This window comes from Malus sylvestris, chromosome 6 (genome assembly GCF_916048215.2).
Source record: "Malus sylvestris chromosome 6, drMalSylv7.2, whole genome shotgun sequence".
Classification (NCBI taxonomy): domain Eukaryota; kingdom Viridiplantae; phylum Streptophyta; class Magnoliopsida; order Rosales; family Rosaceae; genus Malus; species Malus sylvestris.
Genome location: NC_062265.1, coordinates 6286211 through 6312555, shown reverse-complemented (window position 1 = coordinate 6312555; position 26345 = coordinate 6286211). Strand labels below are relative to the sequence as shown.

Sequence of the window (26345 nt, the reverse complement as noted above, 5' to 3'; positions counted from 1 at the left end):
ACCCACTAGTGATAGGCAAGCTTACACGCTTGTTATATGATTAAAATCCACTCGAGAAAATTGGAACATTGGTATCTAAATGTTGATCCACTTGAAGTTTCGGTCCATGAACTGAAACTTTGTGAATATTGATGTCTGAATTTGTCACAATGTGAAGCAATGATCTTTTGGGCAACACCACTAGAACTCCTCTTGTTCACCCTTTACAGCCTTTTATTTTGGACGAAATGAATTTGTAGTTCAAGAACCAAAACAGTGGGACACTACTCCAGTTTTATCAATCCATTCTGGAAATATCATTATTATTCAAAAGTTTATTAAATACTAGATGCTTTAAATTATGCAGATCATGCTATCTGACTTATGAAGATAAGTTCCACAAAACATGTCCAAATACAATCTACATACAATGGAAATAACTCAATCCCACTTCAATATGTTCAAATTATTTGTACAAATGTGCATAGCATGAATGTGATCAACACCATAAATGTGAGATGTCCAAGCGAAGTATTTTTTGTGTGTGTAAACAAACTCTAAAAAGAACAAATCCTTCCGATATCATGCTCACGGATAGCCTGAAAAGCTACCACTGACATCGACTTCGGAGTCCAAATCAGTCTCTAGATCACCAGAGTCGGACGGCCCAGCAACGGCTTGACCTCCTGCTTTGGATCCACCTTCCCCTGGTGTCCTTGCCTCGCATATGATCTTATTTATTTCTTCAATGCTCTGTTTAGGCTGGTCACGCTCCACTACCGCGTAGTTTGTTCTCTCGACCTCAATTAGCTCTTTCGGCAGATTTTTCAGAAACCAAGGGTGCTTTTTTATCTCAGGAAGACTGATCCTCTACAACGACCAAGGATTGTCAGTGCTGTTTTATACATTTATCTCCATAGTCCGTACATTGTTCTTGTGCATCGAGTGAACACAAATGAAACAATAGAAACTCATGTTACCTTAGAAGGGTTGGCAACAAAAATACGAGAAAGTAGTTGCTTGCAGTCTGCAGAAACACGTACATAGTCGGGTATGGTGTACTGGGCACTCATAATTTTCTGTTTCAGAAGTTGCAATGAATTGATTGTTGGAACGAAAAGCCATAACCCTTTGGAATTAAGATCACAATGTACAACTACCATGTGTGTGTGTGGGGGGGATGAAGGTTAAGCTCACCTCAATGGTCTTACGAAAGTTTCTAGGATCTTCAGGATCCTCAAAGGGATATTCTCCCACCAACATCACGTATAACGTCACACCACAGGACCAAACATCTGCAATCTACCAAGTTGTACCGACTTAGAAAGCAAATACTATGGTACATTGTATGAACTGTATAATTGGTTTGTATCAGTTCGGATGATATTATGTGTAAGCTACTACATGATCAGAACTACTTTTGTCCAACATACAGTAAAATCCCACAATATGATTGAATTTTTGAGGCTGGTTGCGGAAACAAATAGAAATTAGATACCTTTCCATCATATTCCTTCCGTGACAGAACCTCCGGAGCAATGTATGCAGGTGTTCCAACAGTTGATTTTGGCTGTGAGTGTAATATAGCAGACTGCAAGGTAGTAAATAATATAAATTTACATATATATACATATATTATACATATCAGGCAAGTAGATGCTAACCAAAAAATTGTTTAAGAAACAATGGGTAAAAAAGACTACAGAGCACCAGAATAATCTGCGTAAACTGAACTAAACAAAGTTTATTCAACAAGAAATTCATAATAACCTTGGAGTAACCAAAGTCGCATATTTTAAGACGTGGTGAAGCACTTCCATCCAAGAGTGTGTTTTCCAGTTTCAGATCCCTGTGACAAATTTCCTGCGGTAAAATTACAGCCAAATGTAAGAAGAGAAACTCGACTAATTCTAAACAAGAAACATTTGGTTATGTGTGTGCATGTCTCTCTGTGTTTGTCAAATATAAATATACCATGGCATGACAATAACTGACTCCGGATATCAGCTGTTGGAAGAAAAACCTTGCCTGTCATGAAGGGGAACTACCGTCAAACAATCAGTCTGAAAAACTAACAGTTACATATAGTTTCGATAGGCACCAAAAAGTAAAGGAATTTGAATCAAACGTGCCAAATAAACTAAACAAACTAACCTCGTCTTCACTAAATCTACCAGCAGTGCATATCCTCTCAAAAAGTTCACCGCCAGCTGCATATTCCATGACAATTGCTAAATGACTTGGAGTCAGCAAGAGCTGCAGCCAAAAATGATTCTTCTGTTCATGTACAAGTTACAACGCAAGACTGCCTTATCCTAGCTCTATGCTATCACTTCCAGTTTGACTGATGATTATCCTAACCGAAAATTATATAATACAATGACATGCTGGGAAGGGAAAAACGCAAACATGGAGACATGCACCCCCGGAAGTGCGTGTAAATACACAATCGAATTAATACAAAGTTATTGTTACCTCTTTGAACCTGACAATATTTGGATGCCTCAACGATCTGTGATTTATTATTTCCCTCTGAACATTCTCATCAATCTGAAACTCAGAAAGCCGAAAAAGAATTTATATCCCTACTAAAATATATATTCATGATAGGTACGCAACGAGAAGAAAATGCTAGAAATGAATCAGATGACTAAATGTTATCCAAAATACACGAGCAAAAGACAATTAAGGCAATAGCTATGCATTCGAGCCCTAATTTGCATATCCAGCTTTAACTAATGATAAAAAGGATATAATTATACACTTAGAAGTTACAGCGATACAAAACACAATCATGTGCCAAAAAAGGTTGAGAGCACAACTCCGCATGATGGGAATTGTAGAGTAGGCACTACCTAACTGCAACTCAACATCTAAAATGCAACCGGAATTAGTCAACTGGTACACTATCTTTATTCATAAATATTTCAGAAGCGTGCTTGACTTCACAGAAATATACCAGGCTTTTCGAATACTCCATCTTTTGCCTTCAACTCGGACAATATTTGGAAATTTGTCATATCCAAACTAAAGCATCTCTAACAAACGCAGCTATAAGGTATGAAGTTGAACATTTCATGGATCAGAAAAACAAAGCAGTATCACACAACTCAGAACTTGATGAACGGCATTCGTTACGGCATATATATTCAGCTGCTGAAATTATAAAGAAGCATCGTAATTTTACATAGCAGAACAAGAGTTAACTACATTAGACTTTGTTGAAGCCATTCCTCAGGGGACTATATCGGTGATTTAGTTGGGGACAATATCGATGGTAATTAGCATGGGCAGATGAACCGTCTTTGAAACTTTAATCCCATCATATTAAATGGGAAAAGAAACACACAATTCCAAACAAAAACCCACTAACTCTTTTCTTTCAGCAGGCAGATATAAAAATCACAACCCTTAAATCATCCAAAAATTAAAATACATCACAAACTCTACAACTATTAGCAGTAACATTTCCATAAAAAAATAAAAAAAGTCCAAACATTTCAATTTTTTATTCAAGCAATAAATAAATGAAGTGAAAAAAGAACAAAAAAAGAGAAAAGCAATGACCTTTTTCCCCCTCTCTATGTATTTGATAGCAACAAGCTCCTTTGTCTTCTTATCTCTGACCAGCCTTGCCACTCCAAAATTCCCAGAGCCAAGATCCTTCATTGCCTCATACCTCTCCTCCATCCCAATCCCAAACCCTCCAACAATTCAAGCACCAAATATCCCCAGCAGCAAATAATAGAGAGACAAATATATCAGAACGAAAAGGAAAAATGCAAATGAAAATATCTGGTTGGAGATAAAGAAAGAAGAGATTGTTTCAAAGAAACAATCCAAAGAAAAGATTGTTTCAAAGAAACAAGACAAGACCACGCGTCAAAAGAGCAAAGAGCTGGTCCTACTAAATTACAAACCCAAATTTAAATCTCTCTGGTCCCCTAAAGTCAGAGTCTTCTACGCATTTTAAATGGGAGTAGGATTTTCTTCTCTCCTTATTTCCTCTCCTACTGAAACGGTCACGGTTAAATAATATTAATATCTTATGTTAATTTTTTTATATAAAGAGAAAGATAAAATAGAGAATGAGAGAGGAGGGGAGAGAATCGTACTTCTTTTAAATGGTACAAATAACCGATCCTCTTTGTGAGGATCCCAGAGATCCTTCAATTATATCCGTTTATTGTACATCGTGCGGTCAGTTTTTGTCAGATACTGTTTATATTTAATTTTAAATAAAAAAATTTACAATAATTTCTTACCGCACGATATACGATGAACGAATACAATTGGAAAATCTCCAGGATCCTCACAAAGAGGATCAATCATGTTTTAAATCACACACTCAAACTATAGTCAAGTTTTTAGACTACTTTATTTTTGCGGTTCCAAGTTCAAATTTTCTTTTTCAGATGAGAGTGGGGTGCCTCTCGAATTGTAATAAAATGTAAGGACAATGTTTGGCTTTGTGAAGAGTCATATTTTATTGTTTGCAAACAAGCTGCTTTGGCCTTCAAAAGTAGTTTGGGTGAGTATGGTTTGCAAAGATGTTACACACTGTGAGTTCAATATATTAATAGCACACTCATTTTTTCCTGCTTACTATGGAAGGCCTTGTAACAAAAAAGAACAAAAGTAAAACCTAAATCGCACACTTGGAGCATTAACTCATGTTCTAAACGCTTACCTCTGCGGTTTTGCATTCAATTTTGAATATCTTTTTGTGGTCAAATTGACTCAAAATGAAATCGTAATTTGATAAGTTATTTAGAGCTAACAACATTTTACACCACAAAGTTTTTGGGGTCATTTGCAAAATGAGCCATGAAATTTCAATTTTTTGCGTTTACACGTCATAGTTTCTAAATTGCACCAAATTAACACTCCGTCAACTTTACGGTCTAATTAGACATTAAGTGCTAATGTGACATATATTGGGTCCATATTTAAGCACACACTGACTGTTAATTTCATAAAATGATTAAAAAGTAAAAGAGTAAATGTTAAACATTGAAATTAACAGTGAACAAGTGTTTAAATGTGGGTCATGTCTATGTCATATCAGCACTCAACGTCTAATTAGACAGTTAAATTGACGGAGACATTAAATTAGTGCAATTCAGAAACCACATGGCATAAAATGCCAAACTTAAAACTTCGTGGCTCATTTTACAAATGACTTTCAAACCTTTTAGTACAAAATGCAGTTAACCCAATATTTATTTTAGAGAAGCCATTTTCAAACAACAATTTTCATTTTCTGAACACTCACGCTAAATTTGATTTTAAAATTTAAATTATTAAATCTTGGTTATTGTATTTTTTTTTATCAAATTATAAACAATAAAAAAATTTACAATATAAATAATTCTAAAAGAGTGAATCGATTTTTCGAGAAAGAATTAAAAGACGGGAAATTTTATTTGAACCTATATAACCTCTTTCCACACTCAACTTACTCTCTACACCCTAATTATTTGTAATTCAACTATTAATATCTCTTTAAACTCAAATTTACTACCTAAATTATCCTAACAAACCCAATTCAATACACAAATTTGTTTCTATACCCATTTAAAATAGAAACCCAAAATCAAAGCATATGTTATTTTCCCTACAAAGTTGCTCTCGATAAATTCCAATTCCACTAGGATCTCTGCAAGTTCATAGCACTATAAAGCAAAAGCGACAAATAGAGTAACTCAAATTTACTACCTAAATTATCCTAACAAACCCAATTCAATACACAAATTTGTTTCTATACCCATTTAAAATAGAAACCCAAAATCAAAGCATATGTTATTTTCCCTACAAAGTTGCTCTCGATAAATTCCAATTCCACTAGGATCTCTGCAAGTTCATAGCACTATAAAGCAAAAGCGACAAATAGAGTATCACTGATGGGATTAGAAAAAATTTCATGGAACATTTTCACCGTTCTTTTAGTTTATTCCTTCCCAACTTCTCTAGCTTGTGTATAACTGTAATGTTCCCGTCCTCATTTAAGCCGTAGCTTTCTTTGTGGCTATCTTCAAACTCAAAGCAACAGTAGCTGCAACTACGCATGCTAGCACTAAATTAGCCTCGAAACTCTTCTTCTTAATCAAGACTTGAATAATAGGGAGCATCCTAGAGTGACGAGGACTCATAGGGTAATGAGCCATGGCCCTCCCTAGAGGTGTCAGTCTTTCATCTTTGTCAAGTGCTTGAAGACTCTTCAAGCAACGCTTTTCTTTATCCAGGGCATCAGCATCTGGAGGAGGTGGAAGAGGAAAATTGGATACCTGGATGCCCAAAAAAAAAGGTCATATTGTCTTCTTAATCTTCTCATAATGCTTAATGAACCCGAATTCACAAAAGGTTGCGTGATGACAAATAGTTGACTATTGGGTGTGAGTTTATTAATAATTTTTAGTTTTATTGTTTATTTATCTTGTACTTAATAATAATTATACAATAAGATAAAAAAGATCATTCACATTTAAAATTTAAATTGGATGTAGAGTAAGGTTATTTGGGTTTAAATAAAATTTCTGTTAAAACACATAACCAACTGTGAGACTCTAAAGTCGTCCATGTTTTTTGTACCTTGTCCTTGGCTCCTCAAGGCGTGCGCATGCTTAAGCTGAGTGCTTCAACTTCAAGGGTACGGGCTCAGGCAGGTTTACGTCTCTTTCAATTCACCGTCCGAACATAGTAATTGGCTAACGTTGGGTCCCTACCACAGTGTTGAGTCACGTTTGGTTGAGAAGACTAGAATGGAAGGTTCAAGGTTTGTAATGAAATTTTGAGAAATGATAAAGGAACTCTATCAAAAGACTCTTCATGAATTTAGTATCACCTCATGTTTTATGTATAATGTTTTATAATTTTGATACAGAAATAAACATTAAATTATAAAATAGCACAAAATTTATAAAGAAAGTAACTTGAGAAGAATGAGAATCCTCAAATCGTGTCCGTTCATAGTACATCGTGCGGTTAGAAATCATTTTAAATAATTTTATTTAAAATTAAATATGAAAAATACTTGATGAAACTGACCGCATGATATACGATGAACGAACACGATTTGAAGATCTCCGGAATCCTCATAAAAAGAATCTAAAATGATCCTCTTTCATTTTAGAAAGTCTCCTTAACATTTTTTTAGAACATTACCAATCATGAGAGGCTGTTCGGAGATTGTCACGTTTGCCGACATTGGGACTTTTGGAGCTAGGGATGGGCAAAATACCCATGAGTTTGGGTAACCGCGGTTACCTGCCTATTTAAAGTTCACTATTACGGTTATAGGTAACCGTTTAGACGAACTATAACCGTTTATCTGTGAAATTTAAATGAGCGGTTATAGGTATTACCCGGGATGATAACGGGTACCTATTTACCTATTTAATTTAATATATGTAAAATTAAAAAAAAAATTAAAAACCCTAAAATTTTCTATTACAGATGAGTCATGAGTTTTCTTGAAGCATAAGTCCAAGCCATGATGCTCTTCTTGACATACGCCCAAACCTTCACATATTGAAACTTTCAGTTTATAAACAACAGATAATGCAAAGTATCTAAAAAACAAAAAAAGAATTTAAGAGCATAATTATGAGGCTATCAAACTAATCCAGGAAAGTTGAATGATTTTGATGATGAAATCTAATGAGCAGCAGAAAAACAAAGAGTAATTTTTTACTACAATTACACAATGTCAAACAAAAGGGTCATTGTCACCCAAAATCAACTACATATATTTGCATAGAAAAATGAAGTCAATACCAAAATGGAGGGAGGAAACCAACTACACCCACACAAATGGTGTCGATGTTCCTAAATGGGATACTAATTCAATTTATATATTTCTTTTGTAGGCCTCTTTTGGTGACAATGAATCGATGAGACTTTATGATTGAACGTGCTAAAGCATTAGTGTTCAAAAGTGTTTAGTTTCAGAATATCCTGGAGCATTGAATCATCTGGTATTCAAGATAATGACTACTTTCTGTTTTTAGAAGTTTTACTTTGTAATTATATGAATTATAATTAAAGACTTGCTTGGGTGTAGCAGAAAAATATCGTTCGTAAACTATTATTTCAATTATTGGAATTATATGAGGACTTAAATGATTAAAATAGGGAAATGCATGCTAAAATGTACTTATAATGGTGTTTAATTGTCAGAAAACTAAAATGATGACAAATTTTTCTTTTGTAATTTTCAAGTTGTTAAAACAAAACATGTAGACGAGTGAAAAAAAGGGATAAATGGGTAAAAAAAAAAAGATAAACGGGTTCAAAAATGAGTAAATGGATAAACAGTTATGGTTAAATGGGCAAACGATTATGGGTAAATGGGTACACGGTTATGGGTATGGTTAACCGTTTATAAACGGTTATGGGTATGAGTATAATCGTTTATGCAATTACCCAATGGGTAAACGGTTATGCGGGTATTAACATAAATGGTTATGAGTAAATAACTGCGGTTACCTGCTCGCCATAACCGGTGCTTATCCCTATTCGGAACATTGCAGTGCTGCTGCTTCTGCCACTTGTTTAGCAATAGACTTGGAATTAAGAATCAAGATTCCATTTTCTTTTGTCAACTTGTTGGACAAACGATAATAAAATGTTAGATAATTTACATTTTGTATTTTCAAGTCTCTCAGTTTTTTTTTTTTAATTTTTTTTATCACGATTTCGTACTAGTCTCACATAATTTGTTCGTTAATTGTTAAATAATATATGGCCAAATGTTTAATGAAATTTAATTAAAGATTATTTATGTCACATCCCGGCCCGGGGCAGACCACTTCCCGGGCCCGCTCCACCACCGTAGCACGATATTGTACGCTTTGAGCCCCGACTACGCCCTCACGGTTTTGTTTATGGGAACTCACGAGTAACTTCCCAGTAGGTCACCCATCCTGGGAGTGCTCTGGCCTCCTACTCGCTTAACTTTGGAGTTCCTACGGAACTCGAAGCCAGTGAACTCCCAAAAGGCCTCGTGCTAGGTAGGGATGGGAATATATATTTAAAGATCACTCCCCTGAGCGATGTGGGATATTACAATTTATGCAAAAAGAATATTTAATTAAAAAATTATCCTTCAATTAATCATTCTAGTTCTTCTTTCAATTAATCAGTCTCGTTCTCTTTAACTCTATGATCCAAAGAAATTGTGGTCAATCGTCGTTCGAGCTAAATACTCAGTAGATGATCATTTAACATTTTTATTGTAATTTTTCCTACGTTGTTAGATTAAGATTGATGGTGATTGAAAACAATTTTCTGGAACCATACAATTTAGGAAAACATAACTCTTCAATTAACAGTATGATAATTTATTTACTCTAAAAAACGTGATGTGGTAATTTAAGCATTTTATTTACTCTAAAAAACACTAGTTTCTTCTAGGAAGCTTTATATATAGAGACAAAACTTTCACTATATTTCAAGAACCGCCACTAGTTTTTTAACATGTTAATGAGAGACAAAAACATAAAAACAACTAAAGCCCAGACCAAAAACATGAAAACAATGTTTTAAAATATCAGCTATACTCCTATGCTTTAGGGCTGTTAATAGAATCCAACCCTTACAAATCCAACAAAATTAATATGTGTCATAAGCTTATCCTCAACTATTTTTGCAGAATCAGTTTTGAAATTTTATGCAAAATTAGTTTGTATCCTTTATTACTAGAATCAGTTCAACCCGTCATTGACTATTTTTGCAGAATCAGTTCAACCCGTTCTCGATAATTTTTGTAGAATCAGTTCAACCCGTCGTCGACCATTCTTATAGAATTAGTTCATCTATCTTCAACCATTTTTGCAGAATCACTTCAATCCATCCTCAACCATTTTTGCATAATTAGGTCAACTTGTCTTTTATCAATTTTGCAAAATCAATCAGTTCAACCCATCTTCGATTATTTTTGCAGAATCCGTTTAACCTGTTTTTAACCAATTTTACAAAATTAGTTCAATCCGTCTTTGATCATTTTTTCAGAATCAGTCCAACTCATCTTCGACCATTTTTGCAGAATCAGTTCAACCTATCTTTGACCATATTTGCAGAATTAGTTCAACTCGTCCTCGACCATTGTTCCAGAATCAGTTCAGCCCATCCTCGACCATTTTTGCAGAATCAGTTTCAAATATATAAATTATTATATATATATATATTTTTTAGTACAACCATTTTATATAGTTTTTAGAAGAATCAATTTTCAATATGTACAACATGAACAAAATTACATACACGTCACACTGAGTACGCGAGTCAATCAACAACCAAATTAAAAACTAAAAAAAATGAACCACACATCCACCTCTTCAAAACATTAGAGTCTAACTTCTGCACCAACCTGCACAAGTCTTTCTTATTGCCTGATAGTTTGTTGTATTCACTTTTTTTTTTGGTAGGTGACCTTGCACCAATACGAACAAGTCTTTCTTATTGCTTCACATTAGGTCGTTATTTTGGAGAAATTGGTGAGTCTGAACCCTGTGTAATCATAGGAGCACTATATCCATATGACACATGAGATGAGAACCACCGTGTACTTCTAAAACTAAACTTGGAGAGTTTAACGAAGCTGAAGGCAACCTAGTACACTAAAATAAATGGGTTACATCGCTACTTCCACATTTTTTCTACACAAGAAGAAAAGAAGGAACAATTTAAACTGAAGATGAATATTCACCTGAGCATTAGCCTTGAGAGTGAGTTGACATCAGCTGTTGATCTTCCCTCAAATTTTAATAAGATCTTATAAAACAAGACTAATTATGTCATCAATGTGATCAGCTGTTGAGCCCTAATTGAAACCCAATCACCACCAATTCACACTTAGTAAACACACAGACTTCTCAATTAACAACTCTACGAGTACACAATCCACATAGAAACCTCACCGGATGCGGTGACAACTCAACTTTGCGATCAAGGCCTTCATCGGAAACGTTGTCGTCGTAAACAGAAGTCTGCTGAAGCTTGGGTTTATGCAACTACTCCTACTACTGTTACGCCAGAGCACCACTGGTGTTGCTCCTCCGATTGAGAGCAGCAGCGGCATCAACAGTCTGGTTTTTCCTGGAGCTTGGAGCCAATTTAAACAAGGGAGGTATAATTAGGGGTGGTGACGGAGCTGTAGGATGAAGGAGGCCGGTCCTTCATCGCCATAAGTGAGGGTTTGGAAGTGGAGGCAAAGGGTTTTGAATGTGAGGCGATGGCGCGTGAGGGAATTGTAGAGAAAATGAGAGAAGGTAGCAACGATAAAGGATGACGGAGATAAATGTGTGTGAAAAAATTTACCACTATCAAGAGTAATTTTGTAATTTACATTTTAGAAAAAAAAAAGTTAATGATGTCATTTTTCACTTGTATTAACTTTTGTTTCTTTTTGAAATGTTTAAAAAGTGTTGTCTCAATAAAAAAAAAATTAAGTATTAAAAGTGTACTATTGTTTGGGCCCAAAATACTGGTTTGGGCTGAGTTTAGAATTGTTCTTGGCCTAGAAGCTTGCTCAGGGGCCGACCGTGTCCTATCAGGATGGGGTAGTTGAATCTTGATACAATAAGGAGTCTCGGTAGGATGAAGATGCTGAAACTTAGGAATGAATGCGGCCTGATAAGGGGTTGAGTTCAAAGTCCTAATAGGAGTAGGATTGGGCGAGATAAGATTGGATCGGGGTAAGGAGTCCTAATCCGAGTATAGTTTTGATTTGATCAGAAGCAGGTTTGCTAATATAAATAGAGGGAGGAGTGCATCATTCAAGGCCCCATCCAATTTAACACACAAACTGCCCTGCGCAAACTCTCGTTTTACGTGAAACCTCTCAACAACCTTGAGATTTTTATTTTCTTTTTCGCCGACACATCTTCAGTTTGGATAAAAAGCACTATGAAGGTAACCGACGAACATATTCAGTTTGGATAAACAACACTGTTGTCGTAGAATCAGCCAACCGCGAAGCACCTTCAGTTGGATAAACAGCACTGCGTCAAGGCCAACTGGTTATCTATCCAAGTCTCGGTCGAGAAGGGTTTGCAAATCATTATTGGCAGAGGTCATCTCACGAACCTTCTCGGTGAAGTAAGGTGTTACGAATCACCAGACTCGGTGCATTGAACGCCTAGTTATTTTATGATTGGATACTCATAAGTTGGATTTAGAGTTCGGCATTCTGACGGCCGAACCACATTTATGATTAAACGTACATTGCTTTGAATACTTGTGTCCATATAGTCTGGTGTCAATTTGGCGTGCTTATACTCTTATGAATATAATCACCATGACTGAATCCGATGCTGATGATTTGTGAACTTCGTAAAACTAGCAGCCTTGTCTTCAGGCTCTAGAACCTGAAGGTCGAGAGTGTTCCTTCCTCGACCACAATAGCAGAGAACTCAGCAGCGCACCCAACGCAACATCAACATATTTTACTCCTCGGCCGAACTCGGCCGACGAGTTGGCATGCCCCGCATTAATCGAATGACGTAGTTAGCTCATTAGTTACTCGGCCTGCGCGCCACGTAGGCTTGGTAGTTTTTAGGGTCAACAACTATATGTGTAATTTTTCCTTTCTTCTATTTGTTTTACAACATTTTACAATAGACTTAAAAACAAACAACTTTGATTATCAAAGGACATTGTAGACTGATAAATGTTACGAAAAAAGTACAAAACGGTAAAGTAACGCAGTGATTCGTTGTAGACTCAATTTTTCTTCTTCATACAGTTTGTCTGAATATATAATCCCCAAGTTAGGCATTTTCCCACCTTGCCATGGTGATGGACCACGATACTCTCACCGACCCTACATTTGTTTGTGCAAAATTGCGTTTGGGATCTCGAACCAATAGGTCGGTCATTAGCTACATACCTTTAGTTGAACATAATATTAGACTCCATGTGATAAAGTACCATCTAATCTAATTCATTCATTCATTAATATTGATAAAAAAAACTTTCATTGCAAGAATAAATCTCTCTTATGAACAAGCCTTAAGTTTATAAATATTTGTGTGTGTAATGAAATCAGCACTGTGAGGTCCTATTAGTGGAATCAACATCGGTTCATTGGTTGCTCATGACCTTTACATTTTCAAAACCCTCGTGTATATTTATTTGTGTATTCAAATTTGACTCATATAAACAGTCATGCCAAACTAAATAGGGAGTCAGTAGCATTGAAATAGAACATCTCCATCCTCCTTTTTTGTTTCTATCGTTCTTATATCTTTCTTTTCTCTTGTTTTGTATGAGATTCTATTATACGCACCAAGTGCTCGATGATATGCCTTAAATGATAAGTTTTGACAGTCTTCAACATGACTCAACATCTTTTTTACCAACACCCTTTAACAAGCCTTTATGGATCACAATAGTTATCAACATATGTAGACAAAATTTTCAACAGATGTCGGCAAGATTCTCTAGGTATCCACTAGGGGTGCGTTTGTTGCACTGGACTATCTTAGACTAGACTAGCTTCATGGACTAAGCTGGACTAGCTTAGACTAGACTAAGCTGGATTTACTTAGTGAAACGTTTGGTGTAGTGTCAGACTAAGAAGTAGGATAGAAAATTTTCAACATGCAATTCACAAATCTGACACCAAATTAGCACAAACGACTCAAATTGGGTCCAAACAAGGACTCTTTCTTCTTCTTCTTCTTCTTCGCTGGAAATTACAAGTAGGGACTCTTTCTTCTTCTTCGTCGTTGGAAATTACAAGCAGCAACAACCAATTGCAATTTTCTTCCCACAATCCCAAACAAATTTCCTACATAATTTGCTTCTTCAATTGTGATTGTAATTTTCTCCCTAATCTAATCCCCAAATTCGAGTTAACTCTTGATGCTTGACCAGAATATTCTAAAACTTGACAAGAAATGCAGATCCAAATTTTCTATTTTCCTAATGAAAATTTGGGAAAAATTGCGAATTAGATTTAAGAAATTGAAAATTGGAGACAGAGATGGATGAACCCAGCCGTAAAAAATCAAGGTCGAGGTCGATGCTGTCGAAAATTGGAGATAGAGATGGATGAACCCAACCTTAAAAAATCGAGGTCGAGGTCGATGCCGTAAAAAATTAGAGACATAGATGGATGAACCCAGCCGTCGAAAATTTTCTATCTTCCAAGTTCCAGCTTTCATTGAAGCCCATGCTGTCGAAAATCGAGGTTGATGAACCCAAAGCAGCTGAGCAGACGAAGGTGATAAAGGATGCAGCGAGAGTGGACAAAGGCAAGAGAGGACGATGGAAGGTCTTAGCTAGTCTTGTGGGTTTCGAGGTCTCTCGCTAAGACCGGCTAGTGAAGTCGTTTGTGAAAGCGAGTCCCACCTAGTGCCATTAATGTTAGTCCCACAAGCCACCAAACACAAGACTACATTAATAATTAATCCAATCTAATCCAGTGAAGGTTAAGAAGGGCAAACAAACGCCCCCTATATGCTCAGAAATGGTCCACAAAGGTTTTTTTGTTTGAAATCATGACGTCATCAAAGTTCAAACATAAAGAAAGATTTTTATAGGGGTCGGCGAGGATGTGCATGTACTTGGGACAATTTTGTGATGGTATGATTTGGTAAACAGAAATTTTCTTATATTAGTAAATTTACAAGGTAATCCGGTGGGTCCCGAATGGCGGTTGGTATTTGGTAGGCAGCTTTCGTTAATTAACAAAATGCCTAAGCGTAATCTTTCGTTAATTTAGTTCCCCACAAGCCTTCCATCAGCCACTAACTACAGTAAAGACAGACATCTTTGATTTTAATGACCGTTTAAGTAATGGAGGCCTTCTTACTTAATGATCTGATGTTGATCGATTGTCAGAGGGTTGGAAGCAGGCCTGGCATTTTGAACCCAACCCGTTAACCCGATTCGACCCAACTCGTTAATATTTGTATTTGGGTGGATGCTTAACGGGTCGGGTCGCTAACGGGTGAACCCGTTAACAACCCGTTAAATAATGGGTCACTTTGGGTCAACCCGTTAGACCCGTTAGGACCCGTTAACACCCGTTAGCACCCGTTAGTTGAGGATATTTTAGTAATTTTAGTAAAGTCTTAATAACAAAAAATAAACTTTATGCAAAAAAATAATAATAATAATTGTTAACGGGTGTTAACGGGTGAAATGGGTGACCCGTTGCTTAACGGGTCGGGTTCGGGTGACCCGTTAGCTTAACGGGTTGGATTCGGGTGACCCGTTAACTTAACGGATCGGGTTGAACCCGACCCAAACCCAATAAACCCGACCCGTTTACAGGTCTAGTTGGAAGTGGAAGTTCCCGCATGCCGAATTTTCAAGATGTCATGTTTTTTTTTTAATTTTTTTTTTATGGAAAAATACTTTTATTTAAAGAGAGAAATTTTTAGTAAATCTGTATCTAGTACGATTAAGTCAAAATATATTTTCAATAATATATTAATAATGAGTAAAAACGTATCTCAAATACTAGTATGCTGGATGAAGTGGCGACAAAATATTTTCCCTTGCAGAAGACAAGTGACCAAGAAATAAAAGAAAAGGAGCTTATTGTTTTATTGTCTTATGCTTGGTTGGGTCATTAGGATTTTAATCATCACCAAGGAAATCACCAAAAGCTAAAAAGGATGAAGTGGAGGGGGAAATATTAAAAGAATAAAATGGAAAAGGGAAGTTGTGCTAGTAAATTCCAAAAATAAGGCTGTGAAAGGCCATGCAAAACTCCCAAGTATCATGGATCATTATCAGCCCAATGGTTGCTTTTGGGCTACTGATTTTTTATCTGGTTTATAGACCCAAATTGGATCATCATGTACTTCATTTTAGGGGCTGCACTATTCTCATTGTTTAAACTTTGGTTATGTTTACACTTTTTCTTTATGAAGAATAGAATGGGAACTTTAACGAAAAGCTCCCAGTACTGTTCAATTTAACGAAAAATTATATTTTTACACTAAAAAATCAATCTTTGTACTATTCACTTTACCCTTTATTTTGTCTTTATCGTTAAAACTCAAATTTTTCAAGCCCTTTTCATTAGTTTTCCTAAAAAAAAAAGGATTAAGTACTTAAAACTCCTTAACCTTTTAGTGTCATTCTAAATTGATCTCAGTCTTTTTAAATATTCCAAATAAGGGGCCAACCTATTGAAGATGTCACAACCGTTAAGTTCCAGGTAATTTATCAACATATATTATTCAAACCCTACCAATGATGTATATTATGGTCAACATTAATATTAGTCGCCTCAAAATCTAAATTTGAAACATAGATGATATAATATGGAATCCAATGATCAAACAGCTATTGAATTGAATCGAAAATGGATCCAAATTGAAATTACAATAGGAGGGCAATCACCTAACAAAGAAGAGAGTTAAGAATTCAGATAGGTTTTCAAGGAACTTGTTTCTGTTTATGTGTTTTCCTTATTCGCCGATTCTCAGTTCGTAAAACTTTGGGTTCTTCTTTGTGGGTGGTAAAGATGGCGGTGGCCGCATCATGATAGTTCATATCATTTTAGCAATCTCCATGACCTTCTTCTCGATGCTAGCGGCTTGAGTTGTAGGGTGGAGTTGATGGTTTTGTGTTGGGTTTGGAGGTGATGGCATGATGGGGGTCGTAGTGACCATTAGTTGGTGGAGGCTATGCTTCCATGACCTTCTATTGATTTTGGAGACAAAGTAAGCCCAAGCTAATTTAATATACTTTTAACTGGGGCTTAATGGAGGTTACATTTTCAATAGGTTTGGTACTTGTTTGGAATGTTTAAAAAGATTGAGACCAAATCAGAATGACATTAAAAGGTTGTGGGGGGGGGGGGGTTTAGGTAGTTAATCCAAAAAATTACATGGAAGGTTTTAATTTTGTTTTGAGACATGGTTTGCATGTATGTTTTGAAAGTCATTGTTGGACAGTGACCTTCAGATTGGAAAAATTGATCGGTCGGTCGCTGGAAAAATTGATCGGCTAGTTGACCCAAAAAAATTGGCTAGTCGAAAAATATGGTAGGATTGAGTGGCAATCTTGTAATTATAATGAATTATAAAAGTATTTGTATAATTATTTTAGTTGAGTTTATTAGTCTCAAAGAGTTTCTGTCAACTACAGTTCCTAAATTGGAGAGAAAGTTCCTTCTTCCAGTCCCTCCCACACCTTTCCTCCCCCTCAAACACCACAAAAGTCCTCTTTATTTCTCTCCTTACATGGATAGGTGTTGTGGATCTGAGCTACCAAAAAAGAAACTCGAGCAAGACGTCCAACCGAAATTAGGCTGCCATGTGATATTCTTCCTTGCTATTTATGTAGAATACTTGTAGACATTACGAGTTTACGAAGGGATGAATGCCCATCCTTAACCATAGAGTGCTTGTAGACATTACGAGTTTACAAAGGGATGGATGCCCGTCCTTAACCAAAACAAAGACACAAAATTTAGAACACACAATACATGTTCTAGGGTTTGAAAACTATTGATGGATATATAAAAGAGACGCAACCTCACAAACCACTCATTTTCCTTTGATAGAAAGAAAAGGAAAGAAACAATTCTTCAAAGAAGAAAAAAAAAAAATGAAACGGAAGTATCAAAAGTAAGAGAGTGTTGCACTCCTATTAGATTAGAAATGTGATTGTGTATATCCTAACATATAGGATATCCCTATGGGATTCTACCATATCTCTTATATTAGATTTATCCTATTAGAGTTGTAATCATATTGGGGGTAAGGAATTTACCTTTCTACTACCATAAATAAAGGCACAATGGGGTGACATAACACACCTCACAAATACATTTCTCTTTCTGTGCCACACCCCTCTCTACCCTTTATATTGTTCAGTAAATTAGGCGTACAACAGGTGATTTTACACTCTTTTTAGCTTCTTCAACATATTCAGTGGCGAATTTGATGAAGGGTGCCCCATCTCAATTTTTTGGGTTGGAAAAAAAAAACTTAGTTCTAAACAATTTAACAAAATATTTCTTCTTCCATCTTTCTTCGGAAAATAGACGAGTTCATAAAAAAATTAAATAACATCAACATATCTCCAATGCAACTGTATCACTCAATTCTCGTCTAAGACCACTAGGAAGCGGATATCCTAGTTGGTTATGACAATTCACGAAGATTAACAAGGGAAAATCCTATATGTTTATAGATAAGTGGCACCGTTTTTCAGAAAAGTTTAAAGTTAGTAATTTCTCTTCACAAAATAAGAGCTAGTCCACCCCATGTGGGTAGGCCGGCTCACAGCACACAAATAGGCCAGCCTCCCAATTTTTTGCTCCAGCCCAGGCGAATAGGCTGGCACCCAACCTAAGCCAGTCTCCAGGCCAGCCCAAAATGTGTTGAGCTATGGGATGGGCCATCTGACGTCAGGTTTGCATTCAGCCTGATGTCAAGGGCCATTGAAATTTTTTTTGCGTTAGGTGCGTGTGAAACACCCACGAGTGGGGGCGTGTCCCTGACAAAAAAAAGGCGGTGGGGCCTGTCGTTGTAGCGCGCCAATTTGCACCCGTGAGTGGCCACGTGGCTCGTTATGGGTCGTTGGATTTCCAACGGTAAAAAAAATTTGAATTTCGAACCTAATGGCTAGTTGACGTGGTGCTTTCTGGGTTGTCCGATCCAAGATCAACGGTCGACAATTTTCATTAAAAAAAAAAAACAGTCAGGATTATGAGCGTTGGCTCACGTAACATCTAGGCTGTTGGATTTGAATCCTTTTCAAATCCACGGTCCAGATTAATTAAGTTAATTAAAATTATTAAAAATTGTTTAAAAATACAATTTTTTTTTAATTTAAATTATATTTTTTTATAAATACTTAGCCATTATCTTCCACCTTACACCACATTACAATATTTTCAACACTTTCAACCAAAGCTTTCATATATTTTTTTGTGGAAAAAATGGCTACGTGGAAGCTCATCGAAGATGTTACTTTGTGTCAATGTTGGGTTCACATTACTCATGACCTGCTTACGGGTAATGAGATGGAGTTGCGAGAAATGTGGGGTATGATTAGGGAAGAGTTTTGTGAGAAGCTTGGAGATCGCACAAGAAGTAGTCAAGGTCTTCAAGGTCGTTGGAAAAAACTCAACATAGCGTTTACTTGTTGGAAAAACGCTCTCTCTCATGCATCCAGTAATCTGCGTAGTAGGACAAGTTTAGTGGATCAGGTGACAATATTTTTATTTATTTATTTGTGTTACATCCGCATCAATATTTTTATTTATTTATTTATTTGTGTTACACCCACATTTTATAGACACTGCAAGCACAAACATTCTACAATGCGAAGAACAGCAACAAATCATTCAACAAATGGGAATGTTGGGAAATTGTCAAAGATTGTCCCAGATACAAAATTGTGCCAATCGGTCCAGAAGTTGTCATGCATGACATTCCTCTACACAATTCGCCAGAAGCACACTCGGTGGAACAGGAAGACAACACATTTGAAGAGACGGAATGGATGCCTGAAGAAGTGCCGGAGACGCAGCCGACTCGTTGGTCCCTAAGGCCTCAAGGTAAAAAGGCTGCAAAGAAAAAGTGAAGTTCTTCCAAAAATGACTACACAAAATATATGGACAAACTTGCGCGCCAAGGTGAATTGAACATGACACGAGAAGCGGCTAGAGATGAGGCAAAAGCTACGGCTATGGAAACAATCTTAGGAGCTACTGAGAGACGTGATGCGGCTAATGAAAGACAGAGAAATACTTAATCAAGAAAGCCAACTGGTTAGAGAAGAAATGATGGCTCAAGCAGATCGTGACATTATGAACAAGCTTCTAGAAGGAATGTTTCCGAATTCTAAATATTTTTGGACATCGGAAAAAAAAAGACTTGGTGCGAAGGAGGCGTGCTGACACACCCCGACCCAGAGGATCAAGGCGTGCTGGCCGTCACGTGAGCGTGACGTAACCAAAAGTGCGACACGGAAACAAGATATAACAGAATATGAAGGAATTCAAACCAATCTCTAGTAGAACCACCTACTAGAGTAAAAGGATGAGTTATAAGGTAAACACATAAATTCAGAGCATAGGTTTAAGTGCAGTCAAGTAGGACCAAAATAGAAGTACAACACCCGCAGGTGGGTCCTACATGTAGAGCGTCTGTCAGAATGCCGGAAAAAGACCTCGAGAGCCACCAACTGCTAACTAGAACCTGGAGGGGCGCAAAACAAAGATGAGTGGGTCAGTAAAATCAAAGATTTTCCAAAACATTTCATTTAAAACATTTCTAACCCCTCACCGTAAAACCTGTATACTTTCCCAGAAAAATAGTATATAAACATATATATACACATATCATCAAAACTCAGCTCATATCCATCAACATAACATCTCAGAAATAAAATGCCACGCCATGCCAAATATAATCAGAAATGCATCAATATCAATCAGGTGAAATAATAAATCAACCGGAGACCTTACAATGGTCCTGTACGGCTGATTCTAAAGCTTAACATCCCACTCAGCCGGAGTCACCACAGTGACCTATACGGCCCTGCCGGAGTCACCAATTGTGAGCTGTACGACACTACACTGCACATCACTCGGAACTACGTATAGTAGTCTGTACGATGAAAGGTGTATAAATACGCTATAGTGCTTCTCTCATCAATCATCAGCACGCATAACTAAGGTCACCCACTAGTCGGAATCACATCTAGTGATCTATACGACTAGCATGTCGGAACCCTCACATGGTTTGTACGACATCCACCTACTTGGATCCAAGGCGAGCGTGCGGTGTGGTGAATAATAATATAAGCACTAACACCTAGGGTGCAGGTTATGAGCTTTCAATGCAATTCTCATAAAATAACTCATCTGAATAATATAAAAACTCACCTGTGCGTCCACCGCGTCAATTAACATATATATGCATCAATTATCAAACTAAATATCTCAACATTTGCATGCATGGCAATTTAAATCATAATTTTCATATAAACGCATTTTCTGGGAAAACAGTTGTATATAGGTAATACGAAAACAAAACTGCCCACTTACTGATAAGTCGATGGGTCGTAACCCCCGTGACGTCTCTGGATGCGCTCGTCCTCGGGATAGGTGTCACCGGAAAAATCCAAGCAAAACCGGCCAAACTCAACCCTCGTGATCCCGACGTCCAAATCCTTCAAACGAAGCACTCCAAGCTTCCTTGGGACCTCACTAAGCTCACTATAAGCTTAGAATTCCCTTGGTTGCTTCGATCCACTGAGTTTTGGGGGATTTTGGGTGTGAGCCGTACGTTTTGGGTGAGAGAGAGTGAGAGAGGGTTGTGAGGGAGGAGAGAGAGAGACACGGGAAAGAGGGGGAGGAAAAGGGAAATGTCCCGAGGGTGTGTGTGTGGTCTCCAAACAAACCCAACATCAAACCCTAACCATACAAATTTACAAAACCATTAATTTTAATCCATCCCAATTTAAATATATTTTTCCAAAACTTATATAAAGTTAATCCAAATAACGTCACACACAGACATACCTTAATACCCGCTAAGGGTAAATCCGTCATTTCACGTCCTTAATAAGAAAATCCCGGGACGGGCTGTGACAATCTCCCCTCCTTATAGAATTTCGTCCCTGAAATTCCCATAATCAATTAAACCACTTAATACCCATAGAATAATCTTGGGTACATCTCTCTCATACGATCTTCTGTCTCCCAAGTAGCTTCTTCTACGGAGTGGTTCCTTCACAACACCTTCACCAAACTCACCCTCGTGATCCTGACTTCCAAATCCTTCAAACGAAGCACTCCGAGCTTCCTTGGGACCTCACTAAGCTCACTATAAGCTTAGAATTCCCTTGGTTGCTTCGATCCACTGAGTTTTGGGGGATTTTGGGTGTGAGCCGTACGTTTTGGGTGAGAAAGAGTGAGAGAGGGTCGTGAGGGAGGAGAGAGAGAGACACGGGAAAGAGGGGGAGGAAAAGGGAAATGTCCCGAGGGTGTGTGTGTGGTCTCCAAACAAACCCAACATCAAACCCTAACCATACAAATTTACAAAACCATTAATTTTAATCCATCCCAATTTAAATATATTTTTCCAAAACTTATATAAAGTTAATCCAAATAACATCACACACACACATACCTTAATACCCGCTAAGGGTAAATCCGTCATTTCACGTCCTTAATAAGAAAATCCCGGGACGGGCTGTGACACGTGCAAGAGACGAGGAAACAAGTCGAGGAGGTTTTAGCACTACATATCCTAGCAACGAAGATCCTAGCACCACATATCCTAGCTCATCAGACTTTGTATAATTTCTTATTTATTTTTAGTACTAGATGTAATTTCTTATTTATTTTTAGTACTTTATGTAATTTCTTATTTATTTTTAGTAATAGATGTAATTTCTTATTTATTTTTAGCAATAGATGTAATTTCTTATTTATTTTAGTACTTTATGTAATTTCTTATTTATTTTTAGTACTTTATGTAATTTCTTTTTTATTTTTAGTAATAGATGTAATTTCTTTTTTTTTTTAGTAATGGATGTTATTTCTTATTTATTTTTAGTACCAAATAAACTTAAAACACATGAATAACTTTATTTTTAGTCCCAAATTATATAAACTTAAATTACATAAACTAATAACTTTATTCTTCCACCACAAGCTCCTTTTAATCTTCACCTTATTGCAATCTCCACTAGTGCTCAATCAAGTCAGTTTGATGGGTTAAGTGCCAGTATGGTAGTTGCATATTTATGTACCGCTCCACGATCAAGTGATTGTAACTTCCATCCCGTTCCAATGGCTCGTGTTGCATAAGATCTTCAGTGTGGTCATGAGCATAATAGATACATGTTTTGGAGTTGTTCATCGTGTTTGGCTCGTATTCGTTGACGACATCATAATCATACTCATCTTCCACAATCATGTTGTGGAGGATGATACACATCATCATAATGGATTGAAGATCCTCAATAGGAAACATTCTGGTAGCAGCCCTGACAATCGCCCAATGAGCTTGCATGATACCAAAACAACGCTCCACATCCTTCCTACACCCCTCTTGACATTTTGTGAAGTGTTTTTCTTTTTCACTTTGTAGATGTGGCACTGTTTTGACAAACGTTGACCACCTTGGGTAAATGCCGTTTGCTAGGTAGTATGCTTTTTCGTATTTATGGCCATTCACTCAACATTGAGGTCATTTTGAGCTCCTGGAGCACCAAAAAAGCATGCCAAATCCATGTATCAAATGAAGTCATTGCTTCCAAAATGATACTTTTGGCTCATTTTCTGTTGCCATAAACTCCTTGCCACGTACTTGGACAATTATTCCAAGTCCAGTGTATGCAATCGATGTTTCCAATCATGCTAGGAAAGCCTCGCATCTCACCCTTCTTCAGAAGCCTTTGCATGTCCCTTGGCGTGGGTTTTTGGAGGTACTCATTGGTGTACAGGGCTTCGCTTGCAGAGCAAAACTGCATCAGGGACTCCAGAACAGTTGTTTTTCTGATCCTCACTCTCTCATCCACTTGATCTGCAGATGCTCCGTATGCAAGCATCCGCAAGGCAACCGTAATTTTTTATGTAAGAAGAAGACCTAGAACATGAAAAGCATCTTTTTTTTCTTTCACAAAGTATGGATCATGGTTGCAAACAACACTCATGATTTTGTCGAATAAACTTCGTTGCATTCTAAAATGACGTCTAAAAATATGATTAGGGAATACACTGTTGGAGATAAAATAATCTTCCAAGAGATCTTTACCTTGTCTTTCCCTCCTTCTATCGAAGTTTATGGCACGTATGGGTTTGGCTATCTAACCCACAGCTTCCATGACATAACGGGAATGTGAGGCCCTCTGCCTTTTATCTTCATCATTGTCATCCTTTTCAATTGCGAAAGCCTCATCTCCACCTTCCTCCACATTGAACAATTCTTCCTGTTGTGCCAACAAGTTTTTCTGGTGCTCATCGATTTCATACAATCTCCTTGAAGAAGACATTGCAAGACCTCAAGATTTAAAAACAATGAAGAAGGATTTTGAGCTAAAAAAGAAGGATTGGGTTTGGTGTATGAATGAGGATGGATGTAGGGTTTATATGGACAAAAAAAGAAGGGATGAGGTTCTAAACAATGCCACGTGGAACTACGTGATTGGTTGGGAATCTGATCAAAATCTTGGCTAAATTATAGTAAACAAATAGTGACACGTGGCGCGTCGGGATTGGTTGAAAATCTTATCGAAAATCTATCCATAAAATAGTACGTTCGGATAATGACACGTGGAGTGACCATATTGGTTGAAAATCTGATTGAAATCTTGGTTAAATTATTGTAAACAGATAGTGACACATGACGCGTCGGGATTGGTTGAAATACTATCGAACATCTATCCACAAAATAGTACTTTTGGATAATGACACGTGGTGTGACAAGATTGGTTAAAAATCCTATCCAAAATTAAAACTAATTTTATTTATTTATTATTTTATAAAAAAATTAATAATATTTTAAATGGGCTGGGTGCTAGCACATTTTGTAGGAGTGGAGATAGTTTGTGCCATCATATTTTTTAGGGATGCAATTACTATTCATTGGGTCTATCACTGTTAAGTGAGTGAATTAAATGGGCTAAGTGCTGGTGCATTTTTTAGGGGTGGAGTTGCTCTAAAAGGCCCATTAACTCCCTCCTCCCATTTGTCTCCTGGCCCTGCATATGTGGTTATTAAATTTTGAAAATAAAATTTACAAAAGGATAGAAAATATAAATGATTTTGGTCGTTAAAACTTTTTGGTGACGACCTTCAAACGAGTTTTGGTTGTTGAATAGGTTGTTTATATCTTTAGTAACAATTTCTAGGTAACTATTTCGTCTTTAAAAATTTATTTTATTTGGAAAAAAAAAAGGTGAAAGAGAGGGACACAACAGAGTAGAGTCATGCATCCGTCACTACTTAATTGTGCCCCGATGAAATAACTTTCTAGCTTCACCTCTGCACATATCCTTCTCTATTTCTAGTTGGTGGATGAAATAAATCACACGAAACACATTATTAAATAGAGATGTGTGTGAAGTTTGAAAGATGTGTATTTATCATTTTTCCAAAGGTAAATGCAAACGTAGAGAATCCCTTGGTTAGGATATGTGCCTGAATTTCAACCCGACAGGCACAACACCCCCTAACCATTTTAAAGAGACTTGACAATGACTTTCTCCATTTCACATGTAAAAAAAGGCAACAGGAAGAAGGAAGACGACCCCCATTTGTCTACCTAGATTACTACAAATCTGCACATCTTTGTCCCACAACCACCTTTATCACTAAATTATCCATAAAAAAGAAAGGATAATACTTAGCATTTTCCATTTAGGGATGCGCGTATCTTTTGATTGACGAATAACGTATTTTCACCAAATATAATCAACGAATTTAATTCCTTAATCTTAATTTGAAGATTAATTATTACAAAAAATCATTCGAATTCGAGATCGTTTAGTCATCCAAATGTATCAAATAAATGGACGGTTTATCATGAATATGTTACTTGGTACCTAAACCGTCGATTTGTTCCATAGATTTGAATGACTAAATCATTCGAATGAAATGAACTTTTGTAGAGGTGACCTTCAAATAAAGATTAAGAAATTAAATGGTTTCGATTATAAACTTTGTACAATCAAGATACATCATTTGCAAGAGGGGGATGCAAGTATTATTAAAAAAAAAAAAAACTCTATCATCATTGGGAAATTTGGAAAAATAACCAAATTTTAGATCCCATATAGAATTATAGCCACTATTTTAATTTTATGATAATTATAACCAAAACTTGATGTAAAAGTACTAATATACCCTTAATATTAGGGTTTCTCACAACAACCAAAACAAACCTTTAAACTATCTTAAAATGAGAAATTAATCTTCATCACTTTTTTGTTTTCACTATTCACTTTGCATATGCAATTTCGTATTCTTTCTTCATCCACTGGAAAAATATATCGGAATGTATGCAATTTAGTCAATGAAACACTAAATCCAAGTATCTAATTAAAAAATAATAATTAGCCATGAAATTAGTACCTTCTTAAGAACATTCTCATAGATTGTCCTGCTAATTAAAGAGAAAGCTAATTCAATGGCCTCAATCTGCAGTAATCCTTAACATTTTAAGGTAGTTTAAAGGTTGTGTTGTGGTTGTTATGAGAAACCCTAGTATTAAGGATATATTAATATTTTTACATCAAGTTTTGGTTATAATTATCATAAAATTAAAATAGTGGTTATAATTCTATATGAGATCTAAAATTTGGTTATTTTTCCATATTTCCCATCATCATTGTGGTTAGAAAAGAATAGGCGTAAGTATGAAATCATACTACGT

General features: G+C 36.5%; 2 protein-coding genes and 2 long non-coding RNA genes across 4 annotated transcripts; 1 reads left to right on the top strand and 3 right to left on the bottom strand.

Annotated features, from left to right (window-relative positions):
* Window positions 1–416: 416 nt before the first annotated feature.
* LOC126625703 (serine/threonine-protein kinase SAPK3-like) lies at window positions 417–3800 on the bottom strand. Its single transcript, XM_050294765.1, has 9 exons — window positions 3547–3800; window positions 2455–2529; window positions 2134–2235; window positions 1954–2007; window positions 1750–1842; window positions 1478–1570; window positions 1177–1281; window positions 960–1058; window positions 417–849 (listed from the first exon to the last, which is right to left on the bottom strand). Exons 1-9 carry the CDS (start codon window positions 3667–3669, stop codon window positions 568–570), a joined length of 1026 nt encoding a protein of 341 aa, XP_050150722.1. The 5' UTR covers window positions 3670–3800; the 3' UTR covers window positions 417–567.
* A 6730-nt stretch (window positions 3801–10530) lies between these two features.
* On the bottom strand, window positions 10531–11233 carry LOC126625708 (uncharacterized). Its single transcript, XR_007624449.1, has 2 exons — window positions 10899–11233; window positions 10531–10801 (listed from the first exon to the last, which is right to left on the bottom strand). It is a non-coding gene; the product is annotated as an uncharacterized LOC126625708 (long non-coding RNA).
* A 7624-nt stretch (window positions 11234–18857) lies between these two features.
* On the top strand, window positions 18858–19829 carry LOC126625704 (uncharacterized). Its single transcript, XM_050294766.1, has 2 exons — window positions 18858–19162; window positions 19252–19829. Exons 1-2 carry the CDS (start codon window positions 18893–18895, stop codon window positions 19537–19539), a joined length of 558 nt encoding a protein of 185 aa, XP_050150723.1. The 5' UTR covers window positions 18858–18892; the 3' UTR covers window positions 19540–19829.
* Window positions 19830–19955: 126 nt separating this feature from the next.
* Window positions 19956–21250, bottom strand: LOC126625706 (uncharacterized). The gene is made up of 2 exons (XR_007624448.1): window positions 21008–21250; window positions 19956–20156 (listed from the first exon to the last, which is right to left on the bottom strand). It is a non-coding gene; the product is annotated as an uncharacterized LOC126625706 (long non-coding RNA).
* Between the last annotated feature and the right edge of the window lie 5095 nt (window positions 21251–26345).